This window comes from Lemur catta, chromosome 20, assembly GCF_020740605.2.
Source record: "Lemur catta isolate mLemCat1 chromosome 20, mLemCat1.pri, whole genome shotgun sequence".
Lineage (NCBI taxonomy): Eukaryota > Metazoa > Chordata > Mammalia > Primates > Lemuridae > Lemur > Lemur catta.
Window position 1 is genome coordinate 19,710,017 of NC_059147.1, and position 16,031 is coordinate 19,726,047.

The following is a 16,031-nucleotide window of genomic DNA, read 5'->3' on the forward strand; positions in this document are numbered from 1 at the left end:
TATCACAGCCTCCCCCTTCTCAAAGGGACTGTTCGGGATCATCAAAGTAATAGAAAACCTAAAGCTTCCAATCTCCAAAAAATTATTTATATAAGAAAGAGTTCATATAAAATAGACCATGAAATAGAACACTCATTTTGGCTGGTCAAGCCTTCCTTTTTCCAGTCACAGATATGCTTGACCAATTCACAAAAAGAAACTTATTACTAAAACTCAAGACCACCGCTAACATATTTCATCTTGATATGTTTCATCTTTGCCTTGTTTGAGAATTCAACTATATAGAAAAGATAAGCATGGAAGTAATCATATTTTGGTTAAAATGTATGATTCAGCTTAAGACTTTTTCACTGTCTATAACACCTAAAAGTTTTTAAGTTGTTCAGATTCCTCTCTTGGTGAGATTTCTGTGCAAAAGTAACATTAACACATTAATGAGTTTAGTTCAAAGCTCTGGAATAAAATTCATCCAAGGCTTCTAATCCACTTGTAAGAAGCAAGGAAGCAAATTTTAAATCATGGAGTATTGACTTTTTATTATTAGTCACTGTTCATAATTTGTTTCAACCAAAAGACAATACACACAGCAGAATTCTAATGCATCCCATGTAAATGTTTACATCCATTTTATTCCTCACTCGCCTCTAAGACTTATCATTTAATTTTAAATTTTTTTTACATCTCAAAAATATGTCTGCAATAATTAGAACTTCATTAGCCGTCCCACTTGGAAACAGCCTTTTAATATTTTTACAGTAAAGATGTGATGGGGCTTAATGAAAATGTAACTTACAACATTAGGAAAGAAAAGGGACTTTACAGGAACACAATGGGAGTTCACAAAGGAAAGAGTTCAGAAGCTCTTTCCCATGTAGCCCCCAAACAGAAAACAAAAACAAAACACAAAGCTCAACTGCAGGTTCTTTAAAAAAACATACAAACAAAAAAGAAAACTCCAATGCTCCATCTTGAAGCCAAAATCAGCCTCTTGGAAGTTTGCGAAGCAACTGTGCAAGCTGCTTCAGCATTTTCTTCTGTTGAAGTGTTCCAGGTCCTGGAAACTTGTTGAGGGGACCCACTCACTACTATTGCTTGATAAAGTTATTCATTTTCCAGTTCTACAAGCAGCCCCAGCCTCCCAAGTCAAAGCTGGTCAAAAGTGTTTTAAACTTCAGGACTTTCTGAACAATTCTCTCTTCAATGATCCTCCCCACTCCCAAATTCATGAATACACAGACATGTAAAACCACTCTCCCAACCACAAACTTTGTGAGTGCTCTCAGTTTAGGACACTGTGGTTAAAATACATTCACTAGAAAAAAATTATACGCATTCAAACTCCTTTCCCCTAGTTCTCATGGCCCAAATATTTTCCAATGCAGAAATTAATGAAGTTGAACCTCAAAAGCAGTACTTCCTAACTTCCAACTTCTAAAAGGACAAAAAAATGGAAAGCATGCTATATAGCAGATGGAAATATTCAAACCAAAGGTGTTGGACGGTTTTAAAAGTCTATTTTCATATATGAATGGGAGAAACATGGGGCACAAACCACACCTTTAACCTAGCAAGAGGTTAAGAATCCCCTCCCAAATGTTACATTGAGGAATGTTTCTTTAAATAAGAAAAACCTTAAAATTAACAGATGATCACTGTACACAGCATGAAACTTCCATGACTGTCCAAACCACCTCAAGGGAACAGCACCAAAACATTGTGGGAGAAGCTTCTCAGGGAGAACACCCTTCCTACAGTTTCTTGAGATTACTTAGATGAATTCTCCCTTAGGATTACCAGGGTGGGAAGAAGATAGGATACAAACTATCACTGAAGAGGAAAATAATGAGGTACAAGTACATGTGAAATTGTGGAAGTATGGTCCAAGTGTGAGGGCTCACTGCTTATCACTCTAGGCTTATGAAAACAGCCATGGAAATTGCTCTTTTCTCATAATGGCTCCAAAGTTGTAAATCCATCTAAATTTGCTCCCCCTTGAGTGGTTATGCTTGGGAAAGAAATTACTGAAATGTGCAAGTGTTCACAGAAATTAAGAGATTTCTCCTTTTAGCTGCAAGGCCAAGTGAGAGAGAACTAATTCTGATCCTAGAAACTAAGGCACGCTGAAGCTTTCAAAGATCCTATCATTTGAAACAGTCTTCACAACCATCAGTATCCTAGGCAGGTATTTGGCTGCTAGCCTTTCAGTATGGTACTCAGGTTCAGTTTCCAAAATCAATTCATATTATACACAGCACCCTTTGTGTTAAGGCCATGATATTTTACTCCTTCTAGCCAAAGCTATGGATGATCATAAACTCTACCTCAAAACCATGATCACCCAAGGAGATGCTTTTGCCAGAGGAGTAGACCCTTCCCAGCTCCATTAGCTAGCACTACTGTCTTACAGCATGGTCTTGAGCAGATTTCTTCAGAGATTCAACTCAGTTCAAATAAAAAAACTGAGCTGGTTAACTATAAATGTAAGAAAGAAAATAAAGCCTCTACACAAAGAGGAATGTTAAGACAAATTCTATTCAAGAAGTCCACCAACATTACGTTAATCTTATCATGTTTCACAGCATTAAGTGTCCATCCAATGAAATCAGTCTGCAAAAGAAACCTTTAAAGGCTATTTTGCATTGCACAGGCAGAGCAGTTGTCTGAAATATGCACTAATCCACATTTACTTTACTGAAAACTATGCAGAGGATAATATCCTGTTCTTAACTCAGTCAACCATTTAACCAGTGGAGTAAGTTTTAGCAGATCTTGTTCTTATATACTAGTAAGACCAAAAAAATTCCCCTTTGGAGCCTTTAGTTCAACTCCAGTTTGTCAAATGTTAGGAATAGTCTAGCATCTGATACAGAGCTAGATTTGACAAGACACTGAAGATTTTAAGTAAAGACTTGGTGAAATGAAGTGGGGGGGAGGACATTTGTATCCAGGTTTAAGACTGAAGCCAAAGTAGTAATTATACTGTACTCAATACAGTAACAATTGCAAACATTTTAAGACAATTTTAAGGGCCTCATTCTTTCTTTCTTCTTCAGTATATGACACGGTGCCTGTATATTTGAACGTACACAGTACATTCAACATGTACCACAGGAGAGTCACCTCTACCTCATTCTAGCAACTCAATTTTAAGGTTTGAGAATGCATGGGTCCTTTCTAAAAAGCACTCGGCACTCTCACTAGTTTAAAAAGCTCAAGTCTTTGATGTGGATATTCATGAGATTGGTCTCTTTCAAAAGACCAATTTCTCAGACTCAGGAAAGGACATTCCTACCCTAGGGTGTCCATAAGACTTCCTCTGACATAAGGGGCAAGGAAGCTCCAAGGCTTCATTCCAACACCATAAAGTACAATATAGGAAAGACTTCTTTAACCGTATGGTCTTTATTTCAGTGCCAGTGTTACAGATACAACACAAATGTTCCAGTTAGAAGAAGGAATTCAAACGGAATGCCAAGGTCCAAGCCAGGCTCAGGAAATAAAAAGGGAAGTTTGGAGTAATAGATAAGATGACTCCAATATGCTCCAGGATGAGTCTGATACTCACTCTTCCTATGGGCAAAGGTGCTTTTGTTAAGGAGTCTGAACTTTAAAACTGGTGAACTCTTCTTTCCAACCATTTACCACAGTTCAAACAGGCAAGTTACAGGTTTAGGAGAAACTTTAAAATTTGTGGTGGGAACAGGGCCATTAATAATTCTTAATGTATCTTTTAGAAGGTGTTCACTTTGCACTTTAGGAGGAATTAATTTTGAAAATGATGGAGAGTATTCATGACTACAGCTAACGAATGGAGAGAAAGGGGAGCTGGAAGAGCCTTGGTAGTTTCTATTACAAATAGAGCACCATATCCTTCATGCCGAATCTCAACAAAAGCTCTTTTAACTGCATCTGTCCAGTGTTTACAAATAACCTCTCAAGGTCTGACCAGTTCTTGATAACAAACATACATACATGTGTGTGTCTGTGTGTATACAGCAATGCACAGAAAAGGCTACCAGGAGCCTAATGCCTCTTTCACACATTGGGGGAACCAGTAGAAAAAGGCAGGGCTCCCTAATGTCCACTGTTACATTTCCATTCCAAATACCAGATGTAAAAAGCGCCTGAAGATGGTAACCCAGCTAGTGAGGAATAAATACCCCACCTTGCCCAGTCCACAGAGAAACAACAGTAGAAAGAAGGGGCAACTCTTTGCTGCAGAGACAAAGTGAGTGTTTTCTCGCCATGAATTCCAGTCCTCTCCTCCAGACCGGCTGTTTATTTCCTCAGGGGCCCAGGGAATGTTGACTCTGGCTGTAAATGTGGGAGGGGTGGAGAAGTGCGGAAAAGGGAGAAGAGGAAGAAGAGTGCAAAGTAGCCTCCAGAAGCAGCCAGCCTCAACAGTGGAGGAGAGGACATTAGTCTTTAACAATGCTTCAAGGTCAGCAATAACTTTAGGAGAATCCTCCTCAGCAGTTCTCTTCAGCTCCTCATGCCCATGGTACAATTGGGGGGACTTGCCAGCAATCACAACCTCCTTTCCAGAGTTCCTTTGATTGAGTGGGATAAGAATGAGAATGGTGCCAGACCCTCATTGCCAGGACTGAGGGGGAAAGTTGTTGACTTCTGCTAGATCTTGCATTGCTGAGCCCTTGTGATTATATGTGAGCTTGATCCGCATTCGCAGCTGTTGCTATAAGAGGAAAAGAGAATCACAAATTATATACTGAAATAAAATCTCCAGAATCTGTCCAGTCTACAAATAGACTTTTAATCTTAGGAGTCAACAACTTACTTTAAAGCAAAGCTGTCTCTTAAAAATGACTCACAGGCAAACAACAACCAGAAAACACCTAGGACTCTAGCTTTAAGCCAAGGGGCCAACGTTATGCTGTCAAGTAACGAAAGTGCATATCCAGGACATGTGGTTGGCTTCAACCCCACAACTGCATTAGAAGGACAGAACCACTTGGGAACACTTACTAGTAACATTTGCTGAGTGCTTTTCAAAAAGATTCAACCCTCGTATCCAAGTCTCTTGAAAGATGAGGTAAACACATACTCATCTTATGTTATACATTCAAGTATACTGTTACTTTATTGCAAAGCCTATAGTAAATGTGAACATAAACTTGTTTTGTTCCCAAAGCATAAAAGAAAAGTTAACTCACAGGTAAAACCAGTAGTTTTAAGAGAACTCAATTATTAAGTACTTTTTACTTTATGGGGCAGATTTCAAATATTAATGCACTAAGAAAATTTTTACTCTATGTATCAGATGGTCAAAGAAATTTGTGCTTGTGGTATAGACAGATGGTCAAAATACAGCGACTAACAGAGGAAAGGTAGTGTTACAAGAGGAAGAAATTATACTGGTATTTACAAGGAACTAGTAGGGATATTCCAAGGTGAAAAATTCTTTGAATCATTTTCAGAAGCTGTTTGAAAATCAGCCAATTGATTACTATTAGGTAGAGTACATCTACTTCTTTGAGAAGATAAAACATTGCTTAATTTCAGTTTCTAAAGCTATTTTTCATTTGGCTGCTTCATTTAAAATCCTTCCACTTTTGCAATCCACATTTAATAATTACAGCAGTACATGTAGATATTTGGCTCAACAAATGTCCTTACCTCAGATTTCAACTTTACAGATTAAAATGTCTAAGCTCCTCCTTCCCAGCCCCCTTCCACACCCCCTGCAGCAAAAAAACTAGACCTTTAATCCTCAGCAATACCCAACCTTTTTGGCACCAGGGACCAGTTTCATGGAAGACAATTTTTCCAGGGACTGGGGTTGGGAGGGTGGGGTGTCACTGGTGGGGGGAGGGTGGCGCAGAGCTTAGGTGGTGATGTGCAGCCCATTTTCTAACAGGCCATGGATCAATACCAGGGCGCAGTCTGGGGGTTGGGGCCCACAGCTTTAAATAGAGAATTTTTTTAAGCTGCATTTTAATAAGACGCCACCAAGTCATTTGATGTCTCTGGGTTCCATCTACAAAAGAACAAGGAAGTCAGACCAGGCATTTTCATTGATCTCTTCTCTATGAGTCAGAAAAAACCCGAGAAACAAAGCAGAATTTTATTTCAGGAAATACACTTACACCTTGCTCAGATATTGGCTACAAATGTGCTACTCACCTTCTGTGGGTTCAGAACTTTAATGACTTGTGTGATGGTCCCCGTATTAAATGCTGGGACAATGCTGCTGCTAGGAGACAGAAGCTGCAGCTGGAATGTCTAGGGGGAATAAAAGGCACTCTTCAGAAGTAATACAAAATGCTATGTCAGAGATGTCAACAAATAAAAAAGTTAGACACCCAGATGATGGTTCAAATAACAGATTTATCTACTACTAAGTTTTGCCTACGATTTGCTTTCTAGATATCAACAATTCATAGTGTGTGGGCTGTCACTCATGGTATTTGTAAAAGCCCACTGTTAGGTCTTTGATCATGAAAACCAGCAATGAGCGATACTCCTCTTTCTGGCAGAAGGAATTTTAGTCTACCTCTTTTCAAAAGCTGACCAATTCTTGTTCTGATAACTTTACTTAATAGAACTGACCAACTATGCAAGTAAAAAATGGGCGCCTGTGGTTTAAAAAACCCCAGAAAGAAACCAAAAGAAAAGTTTTCCAAAAATAAAATACCAAAATACTTGTCAGCAACTATAAGCCTTTATGCATTTGTGTAATTAGATGACTGGAACCCAGAGACTTGAACTTTTGTTTTTTAAAGCCTGCATAATCTGGAACATATCAAGGCCTCCCCCTACAGGACAGAGGTGAAGAAAAGGCTTGAAAGAGCCAGCCTGTTAATATGTAAGTGGAACACATTAGGGTCACTCCATTAGGGACACAAGGTCCATATACAGAAAAAGTATGTGCAGAACTAGCCTGTACAGCAAAAGTTCAAGATAAGCCAAATGCCATGATGTCTTGAATGCTGGTGGGTTTTGTTTGTTTATAGGATGAGAGATGAAAGTGCTATAGGCAAGCAAGGTAAACCATACTGTATTAAGTAGCTAGTCTATATACTAGAATGTTAAAAATCTTTCCTTAAAATAGATTAGACTTCTAAAATATTTAAGGGAGAGAAAGAGAAAGAAAGAGAAAGAGAGAGAGCAGATAGGTTAGTCTTCTCTAAGGCCAAAAATTACAAGAGGAAAGAGTCAGTCTCAATGTACAGATTTATTATATTGGGTCTTATTCATAATTCTACTGTCAAGATAAATTATGTAAGCTAAAATATTATTTTTCATTAAATATAAGATACTATCAACTGTAATTCACACCATTATTTTATGTACCACTAAGAAGGAAAATAGGCTGCCCATTAAACTATGACAAGGTATCCATTTAAAAATGTACCTCAATTTCAGAAATATTAAAAAGTGAAATACTACATAGTGGAATCTATGAAATATGACATTTTGAAGTTCAAGCTACATCATCATATTGCATCGTACAGTACACCACCAAGAATAAGGCCATGCTTTAATAGTAGAGGTGGTAAGCTGCTAGAAAAACAGCCTTAAGTAACAGCGTAAAACCTAAGTTGCAGCAACTAACATTTACTGAGCACTGAACACATGAAAAGTGCTTCAAACAGTGCCTAGCACAAAAAACTCATCTATTCCTCAAAGCAACCCTATGAAGAAGTAGCTATCACCAACCCCTTTGCAAGTGAAGAAACTCAGCTATAGAGGTTAAATAACTTTCTTCATGTCATACAACTAATATTAAAGTCCAAACAGGTCTAGAGTTCATTAGTGGTTCTTAACCATTTGACACTACTGTTTCTAAAACACCTACATTACTCTAGCTTCTAAAAATGTAAGCAAAGAAGGCTGCAATGTCAGCAGTAACCACAAATAAAAGAAAACATCTTCAATTTCCAAATGTGTGTTGTCTGAATGCCATATTTCACGTGTCATCACAGAGATTAGGTTAGCTTAGTCTAAACCAGCAGTTGGCAAACTATGGCCCATGGGCCAAGAATGGTCCAACACCTGTTTTTGTAAATAACATTTTATTGGAACAAAGCTATCCTCATTCATTTACATACTGTCTACAGCTGTTTCTGTACTATAATAACACAACTGAGTAGCAACAGAGACCATATAGCCTAAAATACACACTGCTCTTGTACAGAAAAGGGGTTGCTCTTTGTTCAACCCTTATTCTAAACTTTTCTTTATTTAAAACTTTTCGTTATTCAAAAATGGATATAAATACTCCTTAAACTAAGATTTGGTATAAACAAAACCTCAACTCTCCAAAACAGTCATCATATCAATAGTAAACTGGATGTTAATTAAGGAAAGAGGAAAGTTTCTCTCATATATCAAGAGATGAAAAAAAAATTTACTTTGGATCTAGTGACTAGAAGATAATACTAAATAGACAAAATCCCTCATCTCAATTAACATTAATTCTATGTTAGATTTTGTGTTTTTAGGTTTTTACTACTGTATTACTGAAGGTTGAATTATCCTCAATGCCCTGAGCATTAACTGACCAATTTGTAGAATTCTGCTCTACTGTTCTTTTTATTTTTTCTTAATTTTTTTTTTTTTGAGACAGAGTCTCGCTGTGTTGCCTGGGCTAGAGTGAGTGCCGTGGCGTCAGCCTAGCTCACAGCAACCTCAAACTCCTGGGCTTAAGCGATCCTACTGCCTCAGCCTCCCAAGTAGCTGGGACTACAGGTATGTGCCACCAGGCCCGGCTAATTTTTTCTATATATATTTTTAGTTGGCCAGATAATTTCTTTCTATTTTTAGTAGAGACGGGGTCTTGCTCTTGCTCAGGCTGGTCTTGAACTCCTGACCTCGAACGATCCACCTGCCTCGGCCTCCCAGAGTGCTAGGATTACAGGCGTGAGCCACCACGCCCGGCCTATTTTTTCTTAATTGTTTTAATGAACTCCGTAGCTACTGGATCTCAATACTATTAGAATTTCCTTTCTTTTTCATGATACTAACTGTAAGAATATTTGTGACCAAGTATTATTCACTAAAAATGACAGGCTTCAATGAACCATAATAGTTATATTATTGTTAGGTTTGAGTTAAATCTGCAAATTTAGTTTAATCTCTAAACATTATGATATATCCTTTACCAAATTCATGAAAAAAAATCAGCCAATCTTTAAGGCAAAAGGCAAAGAAGACAGTATAGTACCTTTGGTACTGCAGCCTGGAAAACAAAGTCCGTCATGTCTAGCTCTGTGCTATTGGAGGCCTGTATCGTTATCACTGTGACACTGGGGTTGGTATTTGAACGTTCAAAGGTGAATTCTATCTTCAAGCCATTCTTACTGTATGCTGTGATGGAGGGGATGCCTGGAAAAGTATGGGAAGATCAGTCTTATTGTAGTCAGCCTAATGCTTGCAGAATTATTACTTCCTTTCCCCAATAACCACCTCTCATGGCTCAGGGCTCCATGCAATGATGGTAACAACAGCAAACATACCTGCAGCAATGTCATTGAAGAGAGGCTGTGATGAAAGCCCATCCAATAAGAAGGGGGGCTGGGATATCTGTGGGACTGGGGCAGGGGTAGGAGCAGTAGCTGGAGCACCTAAAGGAAATATTCCAATAGAAAGTCAACCTTAGCCAGCATGACAAAGCTCACCAAGAAAATACAGGAGAAAATTACTATGATCTCAGGCTAAGGAAAGGATTCCTTAAACAAGATGCAAAAAGCATAGACCATAAAAGGAAAGAACTAAAATTTCATATACTTTAAAATGAGCAATTTCCATTCAGTATTAAAAAAATATTGTGAAGGAAAAAAGGAAAAAGATACCATAGGCAGGAGAAAATGTCTGCTATTAATACATAATAATGAATGGATAAGTATCCAAACTATAAATATCTTCAAAAATCAGTAAGAAAAAGATAACCTAATTAAAAAGTAGCAAGATACATGAACAAGTAATGCACAGAAGAGGAAACCTTTTATAAGGGAATCTTATAAAAAGATGTTCAATCTTACCAGTAATGATGGAAATGAAATTTAAAACCACAGTGAGATACCACTTCATATCTATCAGAATAGTAAAAATTTCAATGTCTGATAATTCCAGATATTGGTAAGAATATGGAACAACGGGGACTTTTAAGCTCTGCTGTACGAATGTAAACTGGTACAACCTAACTAGAGAATAATTTGACAATAGTAGAGTAGAACATCAATATATCCTTAAACAAAGGTTCCTCAATCTTACTTAACACTAATGATACTTTTGGCTTTCTAATTCTTTGTTGTACAGGGCTGTCTTTTGAATTGTAGGATGTTAAGCAGCACCCTGGCTTTTATGCATTAGTTGACAGCATCCTCCCAGTTGTGACAACCAAAAATATCTTCAGACACCGCCAATCTTTGGAGAGCAAAATCTTCCCCAGGTGAGAAACTACCTTTCGTATTAATGCTTTTAATTAATTCTTACATATGTAGAAAGGGAGACACAGACAAAAAGCATTTATAGCAAGATGATTTGCAACAAAGAAATATTAGAACAATCAAAATGTACATCATCAAGATAATGGACAAGTTGTGATATATTGATACAATAAAATACTGTATATCTACAATAGTAAAAATGTGAATTCAATAGAAATACACTTAACATGGGTTATTCGTGAATTATTCTCACAAAAATAATATTTAGCAAAAATGCAAGGTGCCAGAAAGACAACATTCAGTTAAATACCATTTCCAAAAAGGTAAAAAAACTGGCAAAACAATACACACTGTTTCAAGGAATACACAGAAATGGTAAACAATGTTAAACACTGCTTTAGGACAGACAGCAGTTACTTCTGGAATCAAGAGAAAGTGAGATGAAAGGGAAATACACACAGAACATCAACTCTCTTAATGATATTTTATTTTACAAACTAGGTAGATGAAGACATTCATTAAATTTTGTCGATGTTAAATATTGCATAATAAAATGGAAACACATACACACCCTGGGAGGGGTGGTATGAAGTGGAGTGGGGGAAAAATCGTCAGATTACCATTTGTATTTGCTCCTTCCAAATGAGAACAAGTTGAGAGTCATACAATAAGGCAATTCATAGAGCACGAGAGAACTCAAGATTCTAAGCAGCAGCATGAAAAAATTCAGTAAAATTAAGACAAAGCATTTAATATTGAAGATTTCAAATCGCTTACAAAATTAACTGGTAATATGCCATTTTAAAAAAAACAACACAATGAAGTAAAGGAAGGCTGGTATATATATTTTTAAAAGATACTAAAGAATACTAGCAAAAGATGACATACTAAAAATTAGCAAAGAAAGCAGAAATACAGGTGGCTAAGCAAAGCAAAAGAAGTTAAAACAAATGCAAACACCACAGAATGTGCAGTCAAGCAGATTACCAATGAAGTATACAGAGAAATATTCATATAGTTCTCCTAGTTTTTATAAATCTAATCTAGAAATTTTTGCACCAATTCACATTTTCAAAACAAGTTTAGAAATATGTTCTCATGAAGAATCAGAGGCTACCCAAGATACACAGGCAGTGTATGGGTCCCCAACTCCCTCAAATTTTAGCTTTTGTATTCTGTAAAAGTACAGTATAGTAGCTTTTGGGAATAGGAACTCACTGCTCCAAACCGTCTAAAAACACATGCTAAATCTAATTCTAAATTTCTACTGAATTACTGTACAATAGGATAAAACTGTAATGATGAATTAAAGAATCTAGAATTTTTAAACATAATGTAAAGAAAGTGGAAAAACATGTTTAAAACATGTTATGAAGGAGGAAAGAAAATCTAGGCTTTTAAACATTTTACCATTTTGCTTTTACATATAACACTAGGGAAACAAGAAAGTAAGAAAAAAAACCAAATCAAACTTTAAGACCCCATGATACATGAGTTAAAGATACAAAAAGAATGTTGAAAAAGGAAATTCATCTAAAATACAAATATGTAGATAGATATTAAACATTCTCCATGATCGAAAAAATAAAAAACAAAATAGTAGGGCCAATTTTTTACCTAACAGGGCTTTTAAAAAATTATAATACACAATGTTCATGCTTATGACTGTACAGTGAAACTAGTGCCCATATAAATTGAGGGAAAGGTAAATAATATTTGCCAAGTGTCATGCACGGGGTGGGGTCAGCAGTCCTCACAAATACCCTATGAAGTAAGTGTTCAATCATCCCAATTTTAACCAGATTCAGAAAGACTAGCTTAGTCTATGAAAAAAATCTAAAATAAGGACAAACTGATGTAATGATATTTGTTAAGGCAACTAAGAAAAATCTAGAAACAAATAAAATGCCCAACAGTAAAAAACTGAGTAAATAATAATGCAAACTTCTTGATAAAATATTAGACATCATCTAAAACTACAATTATGAAGACTATGTACTAACATGAAAATGCTAACATGTTAAGTGAAGCATACACTATATTTTAATTATGGGGTTGTTTTTGATTTTCCAGTTATCCAGCATAACTTTGGCATCTGAGGATTTGCAAATGACTCAAAAGTACATGACAAGGAACATTTTGAAATTTTGTTAAGACACAGACATAAATCCTAAACTCTGGGAGCCTGCTGTATTAGGGCAAAAAATCAGCCTGTGAGAGTCTAGCTAACCATCCAACATCCTTATCCCACTGCTGCTTTCAACTCAAGATCATGTATGCTCTAACTCTCCATTATGCTTTTAAAGAAGACACTTTAACTTTTAAGCTATGCTTTACACTGCAACTTAGAATAGAAGTTATACGCTACAGAGACACTCTTGAACTCAGAGGTTCACAATATTGCCAAACACATCAATTACAAATGTCTAGTACATATGAACAGAAACAAGAAAAAATATTCCCAAATGAGGTTATGTTTGAATATTATGAGTGATTTCTCCTTCAATGGCTTTAATTATAGGAAGGTAGGAGGGGAAGGACAAAAGATAGACAGTAGGTTAACATCTCTCCAAAAATGGCCATAGCTATTGAAAACTAATCATGAGTAGAAAAGAACCTAGAGAAAGTCATGTCTTAGTACACTAAAAGCAGAGGTGACATGGGATATATTCTTTTTGAGCCTAAAAGAGAATATCTTTTCTATCTTAAAATACTATGAATAATATATTATCCCAAAATTAAAAATTAGGCTTTAAGGAATCTCTATGAATTATCTTTAGAGCCTCAGCCGTGGCAGCTTACATTCCAGATGTTGTGAAGATTCGACTCTTGCTTCTCACTTAGCCTATCCCATCTTCAAATGATTCATGTGCTGGAGGGTCTGTTAAGTGTGGTTTTCCCCCAATGGCCCTATCCCTATCCAGGCATTAAGTAGCTCCAGACTGGCCTCACCTGTAAGGTTGATGTCACCCAGCAAATCAAGAAGTTCTCCACCAGCAGAAGCTGGTTTGCTCGTAGGTGCAGTTGGAATAACAGGTGTTATGTCATTTCCTCCCAGCAAATCCAATAAATCATTGGCCTAAACAAGGAAATAAGACCTCAACTGATTAGTTTTCTAGTCTGCTATCTAATGCAAAGCTCTTTCAATACTTAAAAATAAAGAGTTGAGAATCAAAAACCAATCCAGGAACAAAAGGAATCAACTAAAAGATAAGCTATAAGGGAACATAAGATTATCAGAAGCCCCAGATAAGTGAGTGGAAGGCTACCTGGCTGGTGGGCTGTGGCCCAGAGGGTGGTGGTTTGGTCTCTAGTGGAGCTGGTTCTGTCTCTCCATTTGTCTGCACAATCTCAGTGGGGCCATTTGTGGTCACTTTTTCCATGACAGGCATTCTCTCAAGTAGGGCAGACCTAGAAGAATCTGAAGTGGTTAAATTCTAGGCAGTTAACCTAGATTCCCTACGAAAAACAACCACAAACCTATGTTGAAGCCAAACATGGAGAGCCGTCTCCCATCATCACCCAACACACACACACACAAAAACAGAAGGTGGATTACAAGAATACATGACCTAAATTCCTGGCTGGATTAAGGGCAAGCAAGAAACCTGAATAAACAAACTGTACACCAAAATCCTGAAGCATATATTTCAGTGGCAGAGAAACTGGGATGAAAGAGAGGTAAATCAGTAGGTAATTAACAGTATCCAATCAAGAAGATACTGCATAATAGAAGAAAAAAGATGACAAACACCAAAACGTTGATGGTGATGGGATATGAATGAGATTATTTCTCTTGAAAAAACATAACTCCCACATCTTAATCAAATAAAACAGGAAATGAAACAAACTTTCCATAACAAAGCATTAGAAAGGGGGAGGGGAGTTGAATGAAAAAACAGTTATTTTCTTTCTTTTTTTAAAGAGACAAGGTCTCACTCTGTCACTCAGGCTGGAGCGCAGCAGCATCCTAATAGCTCACTGCAGCCTTGAACTCCTGGGCTCAAGCAATCTTCCTGCCTCAGCCTCCCAAGTAGCTGGGACTACAGGTGTGTGTGCCACCACACTACCACGTCCGGCTAATATTTCTTCTTCTTCTTCCTTTTTTTTTTTAAGAGATGGGATCTAGCTATGTTACCCAGGGTGGTCAAACTCCTGGCCTCAAGCAATCCCCCCCTCTTCGGTCTCCTGAGTCACTGGGATTACAGGCACTTGCCACTGCACCTGGCATAGTTATTTTATTTAGAAACTGGGAAGAATAGAAGATGAACAAAACCAAAGCAGCCATGCAATTAGAACTAAATAGGGTTGTGAGGTCCAGTTAAGAAAGCCCAAGGAATGAGTGTCTTTTATGGATAATCATGATAATTCAGGATGCTAAGAGGTACTACATGAATTGCTTAGTTTCTCTTTCACTCACCTCATGTGGTCATATTTCTTAAAAAGTGCATTATATTCTACTGCCCTCTGCTGGAGTTCCACATCAATGCTGCTTCCATAGATGGAAACCACTTTCTTAATTCGGCTATGGGATAAAACGACAAAGTCAAATACTTAATTCAGCTACGGGATAAAATGACAAAGTCAAATACCCAAAAGAAAATTCATGAAGAAGCAGAGAGAATGTTTAAACCAGAGTTTTCTAGTTAAAAATTTTGAAACACACATCTTCATCTTTTCTTACTTTCCATAATTTTTAAAAACAAAATACTTTTTATCTTCATTCATCCATTCATCTACTATTCACCATTATACTATTCTCATTGTAACACCAGATTTTTGTCTGTTAAATACCTCATACTTAAAATTTGTCTGACAAAGCAGCACTTATTACTTTGCCACAAAAGAAATCTGTACTGTTCAATCTCTTCTTTAATAATTTTAAAATAAGTTTTTATCAACAAAAAAGTAACAGCATCAAAATCCTGACCCCAAATTCTTCTAGATCACAATTTAAAGACTAAGTAAAAAATACCATTTTCACAAGACTTTATATTAAAAAGTGAAGAAAAAGTCTAAGAGAACTAAGTTTACCCTTAATATGCTTGGCTGAGAAACTGACTCAAGAATTGCCTTTTATTCAAAATAGGAAAGAGATTTAAAGATTTAATCACCAAAACATGATTTTATTCCTATTCAGACATTTCAAAATACTATAATAAACCAATACCCTTACGTAACTACAGAACCAGTTGACTTGGTTTGACTTAGTAAATAACGGAAAGTCCAGTTGTTTTTCAGTTGCAATGGCCCCTCAGGTTGCACGTCATGTAACCTGAGTTTGCACAGATGAACCCTGTGTGCCTGATTAGTGACCCTGGAGCCCACAAGGCGAAAAAGTCAATCATATAAATACTCAGATTAACACACTGACTGTCACAACAGAAAAATGATTTTTTCCTTGGGGCCACAATGTTTTATTACAAAAATGGAATAAAAACTTTGAAGACAAAACAATCCTTTCTAATTTAATGAAAAATTTATTTTTTATTGTTTTCTGTGCATGAGTTATATGCAACTTGAAAAATAGTTCTGGTGGCTCCCAAGGTGAAGAGAGATGAGAGTTTCATATGTTTCATGAGGCCCCCGGGCTCAAAACTAGCGTGAGTTAAATACAGTCAC

At 36.8% G+C, this 16,031-nt stretch overlaps 1 protein-coding gene across 3 annotated transcripts in view; it reads right to left on the bottom strand.

Moving 5' to 3' along the window:
• Positions 1-509: 509 nt before the first annotated feature.
• AP1G1 (adaptor related protein complex 1 subunit gamma 1) overlaps positions 510-16,031 on the bottom strand; it is a 61,914-nt gene continuing 46,392 nt past the window's right edge. For 2 of the 3 annotated variants that reach the window (XM_045534029.1, XM_045534028.1), the window contains 7 exons: positions 14,830-14,934; positions 13,679-13,820; positions 13,362-13,488; positions 9,477-9,584; positions 9,185-9,345; positions 6,142-6,240; positions 510-4,693 (listed from right to left, as the gene is read on the bottom strand). In XM_045534029.1, coding sequence (XP_045389985.1) covers positions 4,592-4,693; positions 6,142-6,240; positions 9,185-9,345; positions 9,477-9,584; positions 13,362-13,488; positions 13,679-13,820; positions 14,830-14,934 — 844 coding nt within the window. In that variant the 3' untranslated portion in view covers positions 510-4,591. The remainder of the gene's footprint in view (positions 4,694-6,141; positions 6,241-9,184; positions 9,346-9,476; positions 9,585-13,361; positions 13,489-13,678; positions 13,821-14,829; positions 14,935-16,031) is intronic. The other variant, XM_045534030.1, reaches the window with a different exon arrangement.